Source organism: Hibiscus syriacus, unplaced genomic scaffold, assembly GCF_006381635.1.
Source record: "Hibiscus syriacus cultivar Baekdansim isolate YM2019G1 unplaced genomic scaffold, ASM638163v2 tig00110570_pilon, whole genome shotgun sequence".
NCBI lineage: Eukaryota > Viridiplantae > Streptophyta > Magnoliopsida > Malvales > Malvaceae > Hibiscus > Hibiscus syriacus.
In genome coordinates this window covers 192,531-205,581 of record NW_024062785.1, presented here as the reverse complement: position 1 = coordinate 205,581, position 13,051 = coordinate 192,531, and the positions used below count along the sequence as shown (strand labels likewise).

Here is a 13,051-nt window from a genome sequence, read left to right as displayed (position 1 = left end):
CCCCTTTTTGTTTTACTTGTACACAAGTTGAACGTAAGTGTTTCACATTTTCATGCACCCGAGAAACTAACTAGAAAAAATGTAGTGAACACTGGAAAAACATCTTCTGCTTATCTGTGCAGTTTGGTTCTCACTCTCCACAACTACCGACTCGAGCAAACTCGGCAATCAATTTTACTAGACAGTGAGGCTTCTCAACATGAGGAAGATGACCCGTATCTGATACTTGTTGCATGCTTGCTTTTGGGAGCTCGAAAAGCAGTCTCTTTAACATGTCAAGAAAGAAAATTTCCCAAGTTAATAGTTAAACATACCTCCACCCAAGTTCGCGTCATCTACACTTCCTGGTGTTGAAAAAAAAAAGTCATACTTTGCTGCAAATTTGTTTTTCAAATTTGGCAGTTCCAATGTGCGTGAATTCAGTGGAATTCTGTGGCAGCACATTCTTGTTGATTTTTTGTATGGTAAAATTGCTAAAATTAGTCATTGTACTTTAGGGTATTTACAAGATTAGTCTTTAAAACTTCTACTATAAATACACTAGCTCATTTAGCTTCAAAATCATCCCAAAGCATTCTAGCTTTCTTCCAATACTAGAGAGAATTTAGAGAGTTTCTTGAGAGTTATTTTCTCATTTTTATCAAGAGAGAATTATCATTGTTTTCTCCTTAGTCGATCGAGAGAATTTGTAATTTCTATTTTCTCATAGTGAAATTCTTCTACTGTTGCCCGTGGTTTTTACCATATATTATTCAGGGGTTTTCCACGTAAAATTTGTGTCTCTTTTATCTTCATTTTTATTTTCTCAAATTATCAGTTGCGATTTTGCTCTATCCGATGGCCGTCTTCCGCAACAATTGGTATCCGAGCTAGATTAGAGTATGTAATATATGCTTATTGTCTTTGTGGTTGCCACCAAAAGGTGGATCATCCAACATAAGAAAGTAAGAAGGTATTACTCATTCTTTGAAAGTTCCAGAGAACTATTCACGATAGTGAAATAGTGGGAGCTATCCGTAAAAGAAGCTATGGCAACGAAATTTGATATTGAAAAATTCAATGGGAGAAATTTCTCATTGTGGAAATTGAAGATGAAGGCCATCCTGAGGAAAGACGGGTGTCTAGCATCTATCAATGAAAGGCCGGTAGATTTCACAGATGACAACAAATGGATCGAAATGGACGGGAATGCTATGGCAAACTTTCATCTAGCATTAGCAGATGAAGTATTGTCAAGCATCGAGGAGAAAAAGACAGCTAAGGAGATATGGGATCATCTCACCAAACTGTACGAGGCCACATCGCTGCACAATAAAATTTTCCTTAAGAGAAAATTGTACACTCTCCGTATGCTAGAATCTACTTCAGTGACGGAGCACTTAAATACACTGAACACTTTATTTTTTCAGCTTACATCTTTAAGCTGTAAAATAGGAGAACAAGAACGTGATGAACTTCTACTTCAAAGTCTACCGGATTTGTATGATCAACTCATCATCAACTTGACAAACAGTAATGCCACCAGTCTAGTCTTCGATGACGTTGCAGCTGCTGTTCTACAAGAAGAAAATCGGCGCAAGAACAAGGAAGACAGACAAGTAAATCTGCAACAAGCAGAAGCGTTGACAACGATGAGAGGGAGATCAACAGAACGTGGCCAAAGCAGCAGTCATAAACATGGTAGATCGAAGTCGAGGAGCAAGAAGAATTTAAAGTGCTACCACTGTGGAAAGAAGGGTCACTTGAAGAAGGATTGTTGGAGTCTAAATAAAAACTTCAATCCACAAGGCAATACCGCAAACACTTCAGATGATGGAGATGCTATATGCTGTGAAGCGTCAACAACCGTGGAAGGCAGAAAAAGATTTGCAAATATATGGCTCATTGATTCGGGAGCGACATATCACATGACCTCAAGAAGAGAATGGTTCCATCATTATGAACCTGTCTTAGGAGGATCTGTGTATAGTTGCAATGATCATGCCTTAGAGATCGTTGGTGTGGGAACCATCAAATTGAAGATGTATGATGGAACAATTAAAGTTGTTCGAGATGTGCGGCACGTGAAAGGTCTGAAGAAAAATTTATTATCCTACGGATTGTTGGATAATAATGCTAGCAAGATTGAAACACGGAAATGAATTATGAAGGTGTTCCGTGGAGCGCTTGTGGTACTGAAAGGTGAAAAGATAGCTGCAAACTTGTACATGCTGAAGGGAAACACATTGTTAGAAGCAGAAGCCTCTGTTGCCTCATGTAGTTCAGATTCTGCAATCCTATGACATAAGAAACTTGGACACATGTCAGAACAAGGAATGAAAGTCCTTGTGGAGCAAAAGCTACTTCCAGGCTTAACAAAGGTATCACTTACTTTGTGTGAGCATTGCATAACAAGTAAGCAACACCGGTTGAAATTAAACACATCAAATTCTAGAGGCAAAAGTGTTCTAGAATTGGTTCACTCTGACGTATGGCAAGCACCAGTAACATCCCTAGGTGGAGCAAAATACTTTGTCTCATTTATTGATGAATACTCCAGGAGATGTTGGGTGCACCCTATTAAGAAGAAGTCAGACGTGTTTTCAACTTTCAAAAACTTCAAAGCACGGGTGGAACTTGATTCTGGAAATAAGATCAAGTGTTTCAGAACAGATAATGGAGGAGAATGCACAAGCGAAGAATTTGATGACTTTTGCAAGAAAGAAGGCATCAAAAGACAGTTCACAGTGGCGAACACTCCTCAACAAAATGGAGTGGCAGAGCGGATGAACAGAACCTTGTTAGAAAGAACAAGAGCAATGTTGAGGGATGCAGGCCTAGAAAAATCATTCTGGGCAGAAGCAACCAATACCGCCTGTTATTTGGTGAATCGGGCTCCACGAAGACAACAATGGAGATGTGGACTGGTAAACCAGCTGATTATTCAAACCTCCATATATTTGGAAGTATTGTGTACGTGATGTACAACTCCCAAGAAATCTCAAAGCTGGATCCAAAATACATGAAATGCAAATTCTTGGGGTATGCTGATGGAGTCAAAGGGTATCGCTTGTGGGATCCCACTGCCCACAAAGTGATCATTAGCAGGGATGTTATCTTTGTAGAAGATAAACTACAAAGAAAAGAAGACGATGATAGCGATGAAAAGTCAGAGACTACTCAGATACATGTGGAAAAAGAGTTTGAAGAAAGAAATTCTTCTGAAGTAGAACCAGCACATGATGAACAAGAACCAGAGAGTTCTGAAGCTCCAACAACTCGTCAATCAGATCATGTGAGAAGACGTCCCAATTGGCACTCAGATTATGTTATAGAAGGTAATATTGCATACTGCCTTTTAACAGAGGACGGTGAGCCATCAACATACCAGGAGGTAATAAACAGCTCAGATGCTTCACTGTGGATGATGGCGATGCAAGAAGAAATTGAAGCCCTTCATAAAAATAATACATGGGACCTTGTGCCACTACCACAAGGAAGGAAGCCAATTGGTAACAAATGGGTTTTCAAAATCAAGCGAAATGGTGACGATCAAGTTGAGAGGTATCGTGCAAGACTGGTGGTCAAAGGATATGCTCAAAAAGAAGGTATTGATTTCAATGAAATATTTTCTCTTGTGGTTCGACTAACAACAGTTCGAGTAGTTTTGTTAATGTGTGCTACATTGGACTTACATCTAGAGCAGCTAGATGTTAAAACAGCTTTTCTTCATGGAAATCTTGAAGAAGAGATTTACATGCTCCAGCCTGAAGGTTTTGAAGAAAAAGAAAAGAAGAACTTGGTTTGTAGGTTGAACAAATCTCTGTACGGTCTAAAGCAGGCGCCGAGGTGTTGGTATAAGAGATTTGATTCCTTCATTATGTGCCTTGGATACAACAGACTTAACGCAGACCCTTGTGCTTATTTCAAGAGGTCTGGTGATAACGATTTTGTTATATTGCTGTTGTATGTAGATGACATGTTGGTTGCAGGACCCAACAAAGATCATATTGAAGAATTGAAGGCACAACTGGCTAGAGAATTTGAAATGAAGGACTTGGGATCAGCAAACAAGATTCTAGGGATGCAAATTCAACGAGACAGAAGTAATAGGAAGATTTGGCTTTCACAAAAGAATTACTTAAAGAAGATCTTGTCACGATTCAACATGCAAGATTGTAAGCCAATTTCTACCCCTCTTCCTATTAACTTCAAATTATCCTCCAGTATGAGTCCTAGCAGTGAAGAAGAGAGGATGGAGATGTCTCGAGTACCGTATGCATCAGCAGTGGGAAGTTTAATGTTCGCTATGATATGTACAAGACCAGACATTGCACAAGCAGTGGGAGTGGTTAGTCGGTACATGTCGAATCCAGGCAAAGAGTATTGAAATACAATAAAGAGGATCCTGAGATACATCAAAGGGACCTCAAATATTGCATTATGTTACGGAGGATCAAACTTACTAATCAATGGGTATGTAGATTCTGACTATGCAGGGGATTTGGATAAAAGCAAATCTACAACAGGATATGTGTTCAAAGTTGCTGATGGAGCTGTAAGCTGGGTTTCTAAGTTGCAGTCAGTTGTGGCTACATCCACAACAGAAGCAGAATATGTAGCAGCTACACAAGCCAGTAAAAAAGCAATTTGGTTGAAGATGTTATTGGAGGAGCTTGGGCACAATCAAGAGTATGTCTCTCTGTTTTGTGACAGTCAAAGCGCCTTGCATCTAGCAAGGAATCCAGCATTTCATTCAATGACAAAACACATACGAGTTCAATACCATTTCATTCGTGAAAAGGTGGAAGAAGGGACAGTAGATATGCAGAAGATCTATACCAAAGACAACATAACAGATTTCATGACGAAGGCGATCAACGCTGATAAATTTACTTGGTGTCGATCCTCTTGTGGCCTGTTAGAGACATAAGCAACATGAAGGTACAAGGTAGAAAGAATGATGTGAAGATATGATTGTTCAAATCAAATCTTCAAGTGGGAGATTGTTGAAAAATAAAAGTCATACTTTGCTGCAAATTTGTTTTTCAAATTTGGCAGCTCCAATGTGCATGAATTTAGTGGAATTCGGTGGCAGCACATTCTTGTTGATTTTTTGTATGGTAAAATTGCTAAAATTAGTCATTGTACTTTAGGGTATTTATAAGATTAGTCCTTAAAGCTTCTACTATAAATACCCTAGCTCATTTAGCTTCAAAACCATCCTAAAGCATTCTAGCTTTCTTCCAATACTAGAGAGAATTTAGAGAGTTTCTTGAGAGTTATTTTCTCCTTTTTATCAAGAGAGAATTATCATTGTTTTCTCCTTGGTCGATCGAGAGAAGTTGTAATTCCTATTTTCTCATAGTGAAATTCTTCTACCGTTGCCCGTGGTTTTTACCCTATATTATTCAGGGGTTTTCCACGTAAAATTTGTGTCTCTTTTATCTTCATTTTTATTTTCTCAAATTATCAGTTGCGATTTTGCTCTATCCGCTGGCCGTCTTCCGCAACACCTGGGAAATCGCATGACAAGAACAAAGCTAACAGTAAAGCTAAACTTGATGCTGTCCCTGGTAGGATTGATTTCTAAAGTGGCTATTTTTGTTCTAGTAAATGGTTTCTTGAATTGTGAACTTTTACTACTTACCAAATTTTGTTGGTTGTTTCAGACACCTTGATGCAGTTAATGTCTTATGGTGATGAAGATGATGATTCCGAGGAAAACAGTGATGGATCCTAGAATAACAACGCCAATGCAAATGGACTTCGAAAACCATCCTGGCCCTTATGAGTCCGATGGCTTCTATCAAGCTAGTATCAAGCATGTGTTTTGCTTTGATTCTTTTTGTTATTGTAACCGACAAGCACTTATCGAGTAAAAACAAGGTGGCAACTCCAAATTATGGCAGTGAGATTACTTGCGTTGCAGCATTTAGAATTTCAGGTTGTGAATTTGTGTTATATATTTGGTTGTAATTCGCCATTAATGTAGATTGTAGACTGTTAGTTTCCTTTTGTGTCTTGGTGAAATGGCAAAACACCGAAGCTTTTATCTCTCTCTTTTTTTTTTTTTTATAGTGAAGGAACCTTTCATTCATTTTGGTGTCAGAAGTTAATATAATAAGTAATTAATAATTTTGTATTTAGTCCCTAAATAATCTCTAACCAAAAACTCCAAATTCAACTTTATTTAAATCTCAACGGCTAGTAGGGGCCCTCAAAATGAGACCGTTACAATCCCTCCAAACTCTCCATTTTATTTAAACATACTTTAATTCAAAGCTTTCGATCCTATATATCCATTTGTTCAGCCTCACTTCAATTCAAGGCTTTGTTATAAAACCTTTTTTATTGATTTCATAGTGCAAAGCAGCATCTCTCATTTCAATGTCCGAGCAAGCGATGGAAAAGCCTTTTAGCATTTCAACTCTGCCTGAAAATGGTGGATTGGAGAATACCCCATCGCTCAGGGATCAGAAACTTGATGAGAAACCTCAAGATTCAGGAAAAATTTTGCGAGAAACATGCATGGAAATGGTGGAGCAAGCGATTGAAAAGCCTTTTAACAGTTCAACTCGGCCTGAAAATGGTGGGTTGGAGAATACCCCACCACTCCAGGACCAGAAACTTGATGAGAATCCTCAGGATTCAGGCAAAGATTTGCGAAAAACATGCACCCCGGACAGGCTTAAAGTCCCGAAAGCATTCAAGTATCCGGAAAGGTATGCAACTCTTAAGTATATATATATGTTCAAAATCATTATCAGTTTCTTGAATTTCAATGTGTAAATTGTTTCTTCTTTTACTGGTTTGTTTCAGGTATAGAAGTCCGACTGATTCTATGATGTCGCCTGTTACAAAAGGTCTACTTGCAAGAAACAGGAAAGCTGGAGGTTCACTGTTACCACCTAGTATAAATCAAACTAAGGTATTTTTCGAAGCTTATTCAAGATTTTAATCTGCTCTTGAGCCACCTTTTGCATCCAATTCAAGATTGTAATCTGTGAAGTTTTTTTTTTCAAGTTATTTATCGTGTTCTTCGATGTTGCAGATTCATGAATTGCGTGTACAAGATAATGGCCTTTCTCAGAACTGATGGTTGCTGTTTCGAGAGCTTAAAACCAGATAGATTCTTGAGCCTGCTGAATTTGTCTGAAACGGTGTTCATGCCTATAAATCACTAGCAAAAACAATGCTATACATGAGATGTAATCTTTTTCATTTTCTTTCATCTAGTTTTTGAACGTGAAATCTTATTCTAATAATAACATTAATTTTCCTTTCAACATTATAATATATCCGAATAAATAACCATAATTAGAATCAATCGATACAATAACCAGAGAATCTATTTAAAGACTTGTGTTCTCATTGAACCAAATGTTGTTAGCATGGTTAATAAATATGGTTTTGTAATTTGTTGAAGAAAATGGCCTAACATTATCATTATTCTGGTTTAAAGTCAAAACCGAACACAAAGAACCTAACCCGAAACCTTCTCTCTGCCTTCCATTTTTAGCTTTATAACTATGATGCAAATCTTAATTGTTTTCTAATCATAAATCTTCCATCTTTGAGTTTTCTAAGCAAAAGAAGGGACAGATTGCATATATCAACAAGGTTTTCAAAGGAATCTTAAGTGTGTTTATTTGCAGTTTGATTCATTTATATCGAAAAATAAGTGCTTCTGTCATAACTATGTGATGTTTTTGCATGTTGTTTTCATTTTATGATACAGAAAATGGGAACTGATGATAGAGTTCAAGTCAAATCTCCTTCAAGGAACGAAAGCTCGTCATCTTCTTCTTGTTCATCGTCATCTTCTCCGAACCGAGACCTTGAGAATTCCGAACTCATTGAGTCATCGACACCTTTAAATGTTCCATTGGCGACTACAAATGAGCAGTCCTCGGATAACAACATGCATGAAGAACAAGCACTAGCGGGTAACATACGGAATCGGATACCGTCGTCGATTTTCAGTAGTAAACCTGCAACGGACTGGAGCATTGCTTCAAACGAATCATTGTTCAGCCTTCATATTGGGACTAACAGCCTCTCCAGGGAACAATTTCTTTCCATGTATAAAACAGGAGAGTTTACCAAGTTAGACGAGCAGATCATCACCCAAGGCGGCGTGATGCCTTCACTGAAAGAACTAGAAGAGATGGCGGCGATGGAGGAAAGTGTAAGCAATGATTGTTCGGAAGCAAAAGAAACGCCCACGATGGCCGTCGGAACGAATGAAGTTGCAAAGGATGATGACCGTAGCCATGAAATGAAAGTCCCAGCTGAGGTCCATAATTTATGCACAAATAGCATCTCTGCCCTTTCTGATGAGAGCACCTTTTCCTTCGCATTCCCCGTGTAAGAAAATACCACCATTTTCTCCATTTGAAAGCTTGAATTATTTGCTTATAAGTTCCATGAATATATCATTGAAATCGTTTCAGGTTGAGTGGCACTGAAGTTGGAAGGCTGAGCTCGGTAAATATCCGCCAATGCAATCAAGAAATGAAGACACAGTCAGTAAAAGAGCAGCAAGAGCCAGAGTCAGAACCGGAGCCGGAACCGGAACCGGAACCGGAACCGAAACCGGAGCAATGTACTGAAGAATCGAAACCGCAAACTCCCGAAAACTCTACAAGTCCAAGCTGGTTTTCCTGCTTCCGCTGCTTCAGTTAAAGATGTTACATTAGTGGTGTTGAATAAAAGAAATATATGTGTTGAGCTGAAGTTAGCTGAATAACCATGTACAGAGAATCCATCTAAATTTCAAATTTTCATTTGATTTCTGATATTATTTGAGAATCCATTACCTTTTCTTTGTTTATACAGTATAATAATACATACATACATCTCATAATCAAACAATATAACGCACATAATAGAGAAAAGACAAATATATGCTATGATTTCAACCACTCAACAAAATCCTTGAATATCTTATCACAATTTCCACCTTCACCAACACTTTTGGCAACCCCTTGCTTCAGTTCAACACCTCTTGTTCTGAGATTATCATCACCAACCAATTGTTCCACCTTGCTTTTAATCTCTTCTTTTCCGATAATCCCTCTTTCGTCCCTTTTGAATCTCAATCCAACCTTCCAAACATCACAAATGTAGCTCTCGTTCAGGAACTGGTCTGCAAAGTAAGGCCAACACAAGAAGGGAACTCCATTGCTGATACCTTCCATGGAGGAATTCCACCCGCAGTGACTTATAAAGCAAGCAATCGAAGAATGTCCTAAAACTGCTCCTTGTGGTGCCCAACTTACCATCTTTCCTTGTGGTGGAACTCCATGGTTTTTTCCCTTTGTAGTGTCTTCTCTCACGACCCAAAGGAATGGCCTGTTGGTGAGCTCAAGCCCCAAAGCCAACTCTTGGAACTGGATTTCGTCTAAAACTGTGAAACTACCGAATGCAACGTATATGACTGAACCGGGCGATTGTCGGTCGAGCCACTGCAAACAAGTTGGATCCTCAGGCCAGAAATTCCCTGACAAGTTTCCGAGCCGATTGGATGCTGGAAGTGGACCTATAGGTTGGACTTTGGGAACCATGTTGAACCCTTCAGGCTCCAGTTCCAAGCATGAGTTGCAAAGTACCAAACCGGCTGTTTCAACAGATTTGTTGTTTTCCCTTAAGAAATCAAACATAATTTTTTGTGCTGAAGGAGAGTCATCCAAGTTAAGCCATACGAAATTCGTTGTGTGTACAGCAGGCGTCGTTGGTGACAACTGAAACATCTTGTCTTGAAGTGGAGTGCCTGCATAACAGATTTAAGTAATAAGCAATGAGAATTTAGTGATATACTTATTTTCATAGTTGAAACACTTACCATTTTCATCAATCAATCCGTCATCGATATGCTTTGGGATACTAAGAAGCAACACTAGCTGAAACACCGAGGCGGTCCAAAATCCCACGGTCGGAATCCCCAGCTCTGCCGCGACATCGACCGCGAACCCAATGCATAAATCGGCTATAACACACGAAATCTTATCATCATTCGATGCATTAACCTTATGAATGAACTCCTTCAACTGTCCAGGCATAACCTCGCATAGTCTTTCGTTCAACTTCCCTATCCGGTTCCTGTCTTCCCCGTCTTCCAGTCCATCAGGTACCGAAACTAGACGAAGTAAGCCGCTTTCAGCGACATTCTTGGCGCATGCACCGACCACTCTCTTGTGATTGAACTCTGTGTTAAGAAAGCTGATTTTGATGCCTTGTTCGACCAAGTTTTGGGAGAGTTCCATGAGAGGAATGACATGGCCTTGTGCTGGATATGGGATAACAAAAACATGTGGTTTCCCCATTTGCTCCTGTTAAATTTTTTTTGGTAGAAGTGAGAACCTGCAATCTGACTTATAGGAACAATTTGTGGCAACCATCCATTTCCAATGCTATCCTACTTATCCTGGCTCGTATATACATATACATATACATATACATATACATATATATATACATATACATATACATATACATATACATATACATATACATATACATATACATATACATATACATATACATATACATATACATATACATATACATATACATATACATATACATATACATATAACTTGAAACGTATTATTTAGTACAAACTGACATACATATTTTACTCTCAAATTTCCACCAATAAATCAGGTAATTAATAACTTTTACTAGCTAATTAGTTGCGAATCCCCCCCTACCTTCTGACTTCTTTCTTCTCGATCTGTGGTTTGTTCATTTCTATTTTTCTCCATTTCCGATTTTTTTAAGTGAATTTTTCGTGTATGAATTAGAAAGTTTGGATTTTTTTTGCGTATCATGTAATAGCAGGGTTTGATTTTTTTTTTCTCTGGATTTGTTTTACTTTCTATAATTTAGTCAAAGTTATGACCTTTTTTTTACTAGGCGCTATTTTTAGGGTTAAATATGTGTGAATTTGGGTTTTGTTTTTGTTGTTTGAAGTAAACTTGGGTTTCTGCTGGAAGTTTTAAGCTCAGAAATATCTGTCTTTTAGGTTTACTAGTGTGAATTCTAGAGCTTGAAAGAACTACGTGACTTTGAATAATCATGCTCAATACTGAATTGGCGATTTATCATGTCGTTGAAGTGTTAAAATTGGTAAATTGAATGCTTTAAGTTCACTTGATGCTTGTGTTTTACTCTTCGCATTTGTGTATTATGATGTGCATCTGGCCAGTAGGTAAGGAAATGTAATTGAGTTGGGTTAAGATTATAGATTTTAGCTTCGGCATCGGTGTAAGTTGAGATTGTACAAATTCCATTTCCAGTTAGAGGTTCTTGACCCGGCCATGTCGTTATCCGGTACAACATGCTAGTATCGAACTCGAGGAAGAGAAAATTTGCTGTTTCTTATCCTTTCACTGACTTGTTTAGGACAGACCTTGTGGCCTGAAAGAATGATTTAGTTTTGAAGATAGCTGCAATACACTTTATATTATCATTTCTGTTGAATGCATCGTTTAATGTTTCAGGCTCCGTAATATGGACATCTTACTGCACATAATCTTTTAGTTCTTTTACACCTTTTCCGATTTGTTGGAGCAAATTATCATCATTAAGCTTCTGATGGTCGTTTTGCAATCCATCGATGTCATTGGAAGAGTTTTGAAGGTTGTTTTTTCCCTTTTAGATGGCGTAGACCTTGCTGCTTGTATGATGGTATGTAAGCAATGGAGACACATAGCTAAAGATGATTACTTTTGGAAATGTGTACGTGCAAAGAGATGGCCTTCGGTTTGCAAACGGCCAAATCCTCCTACCGTAACCTACTATAAACTGTATCAAACGTTTTGTAAACGACAGCATCAGCGAACACTTCTCCCTCCAAGAATTTCTTTTGATGAATTGTAATTCTTCATTGACATTTGGAGTGAAGATGAATTGATTTTCTCCGAAGCTGTCCCGGGTCCTGCCCTCCAGAGAGGAATCAAGACCCCACCGGCTGGAATCTGTGACATGCTCAAATTTCATCTTGAGGATCCTGAGTACAAAATGACTTTTCCTGTTGATCCGAGGTTCACCATTCCTTGGAGCCATACTGTTAGTGTTTCGGTGCTTGTGGGGCGGAAGGATCCAAATAAAATTGCTTGTATAATTGATAAATCACTGTTTGATTACATAGATCGTACAGCTTCGAGGGCTGTAGCTTACGACTTCCTTGTCTTCTCTCCCAATTATCCCTTTATCTCAGGAATCCGGGCATGGATCTCCTTGCTTTTCGCAGAAGATGGAAATGACGGTGTCATGGATGTTTTGGGCATTGAGCTGGACTTATGTGATGCTGCCAATTCTAAAGAAGATGTATTGTGGCTATTAGACATGCTTGACTGGAACTGAACGGTGGAAAGCTCGGTCTCCAGGATCCGGCACAGAGAAGAAGATGAACTAGAGATGTGATAATAATATGTTCATCAGCCTTCACTATACTTTTCATGGTCGATTCTTTCAACGTATGTTATTCGGATTCGGAAGATCATCGGAGGTTCCGTATTCATGTGTGCGATCAAATCCCCTTGCATTCCTGGCTCAAGTGATATCATTTTCTTGCATGTTCATAAGCTTGTACATGAACACTGTTGTATTCATTTTAATCAATAAACACGAACAGTTCTTTGTTTTTAACTTTCTGCGCACTCATATTCTATGGATCTTATAATGCCTTTTAATGTCATTTTCAGCTTGAGTTGTGAAGCTTATAATTTCTGCGTAGACTTGTTTTAAAATAATTAATTTTCTTTTTAAAATATTTTAGATATTATTTTATTATATACATTTAAATATTAAAACATGCAAAGCATCCTAAACACAAGTTTTAGGGCAGCTAACTTAAAATAAGGAGAAAATTACTCCAAATTTAAGGACATGTAATACACAGTGATTAGAAACCATGAGCTGTTAAAAGCAGAGGGAATTTAAAACATAAACTATTAATTTGAATTTATTATAAAATATTTAAATTCATTAAAGTCAGATTAGATGGTATCTAATTTTTGTGCTCAAGTTATTTTGCATATGCAATTAATAATATTTTGTTTGG

At 38.1% G+C, this 13,051-nt stretch overlaps 3 protein-coding genes and 1 pseudogene across 5 annotated transcripts; 3 read left to right on the top strand and 1 right to left on the bottom strand.

Annotated features, from left to right (window-relative positions):
- The first annotated feature begins 289 nt into the window (after positions 1-289).
- On the top strand, positions 290-7,265 carry LOC120132895. Of its 3 annotated transcripts, none has more exons than XM_039149589.1 (4): positions 290-296; positions 6,503-6,704; positions 6,802-6,910; positions 7,034-7,265. In XM_039149589.1, the coding sequence occupies exons 2-4, from the start codon at positions 6,511-6,513 to the stop codon at positions 7,076-7,078; spliced, it is 348 nt and encodes a 115-aa protein (XP_039005520.1). In that variant the 5' UTR covers positions 290-296; positions 6,503-6,510; the 3' UTR covers positions 7,079-7,265. The 3 variants fall into 3 exon arrangements, with proteins under 3 accessions (XP_039005520.1, XP_039005521.1, XP_039005519.1); XM_039149590.1 differs by lacking the exon at positions 290-296 and adding an exon at positions 6,300-6,432 and having other exon boundaries at positions 6,574-6,704; XM_039149588.1 differs by lacking the exon at positions 290-296 and having other exon boundaries at positions 6,300-6,704.
- Positions 7,266-7,723: 458 nt separating this feature from the next.
- On the top strand, positions 7,724-8,667 carry LOC120132940 (hyphal wall protein 1-like). Its single transcript, XM_039149618.1, has 2 exons — positions 7,724-8,349; positions 8,436-8,667. Exons 1-2 carry the CDS (start codon positions 7,724-7,726, stop codon positions 8,665-8,667), a joined length of 858 nt encoding a protein of 285 aa, XP_039005549.1.
- Positions 8,668-8,847: 180 nt separating this feature from the next.
- Positions 8,848-10,390, bottom strand: LOC120132888 (UDP-glycosyltransferase 83A1-like). The gene is made up of 2 exons (XM_039149582.1): positions 9,827-10,390; positions 8,848-9,754 (listed from the first exon to the last, which is right to left on the bottom strand). The coding sequence occupies exons 1-2, from the start codon at positions 10,305-10,307 to the stop codon at positions 8,892-8,894; spliced, it is 1,344 nt and encodes a 447-aa protein (XP_039005513.1). The 5' UTR covers positions 10,308-10,390; the 3' UTR covers positions 8,848-8,891.
- Positions 10,391-10,994: 604 nt separating this feature from the next.
- On the top strand, positions 10,995-12,376 carry LOC120132891 (annotated as a pseudogene).
- The last annotated feature ends 675 nt before the right edge of the window (positions 12,377-13,051 follow it).

What these genes read in the sequence shown, in the direction of transcription:
- LOC120132940 (XM_039149618.1), top strand. Translation starts at nt 7,724, where the DNA reads ATGGGAACTGATGATAGAGTTCAAGTCAAATCTCCTTCAAGGAACGAA. An exon ending in TTTTCCTTCGCATTCCCCGT is followed by an intron (nt 8,350 to 8,435) that starts GTAAGAAAATAC and finishes AAATCGTTTCAG; the next exon opens with GTTGAGTGGCACTGAAGTTG.
- LOC120132888 (XM_039149582.1), bottom strand. Translation starts at nt 10,307, where the DNA reads ATGGGGAAACCACATGTTTTTGTTATCCCATATCCAGCACAAGGCCAT. An exon ending in CGGATTGATTGATGAAAATG is followed by an intron (nt 9,755 to 9,826) that starts GTAAGTGTTTCA and finishes TCTGTTATGCAG; the next exon opens with GCACTCCACTTCAAGACAAG.
- LOC120132895 (XM_039149588.1), top strand. Translation starts at nt 6,370, where the DNA reads ATGTCCGAGCAAGCGATGGAAAAGCCTTTTAGCATTTCAACTCTGCCT. An exon ending in GCATTCAAGTATCCGGAAAG is followed by an intron (nt 6,705 to 6,801) that starts GTATGCAACTCT and finishes GGTTTGTTTCAG; the next exon opens with GTATAGAAGTCCGACTGATT. An exon ending in CTAGTATAAATCAAACTAAG is followed by an intron (nt 6,911 to 7,033) that starts GTATTTTTCGAA and finishes TCGATGTTGCAG; the next exon opens with ATTCATGAATTGCGTGTACA.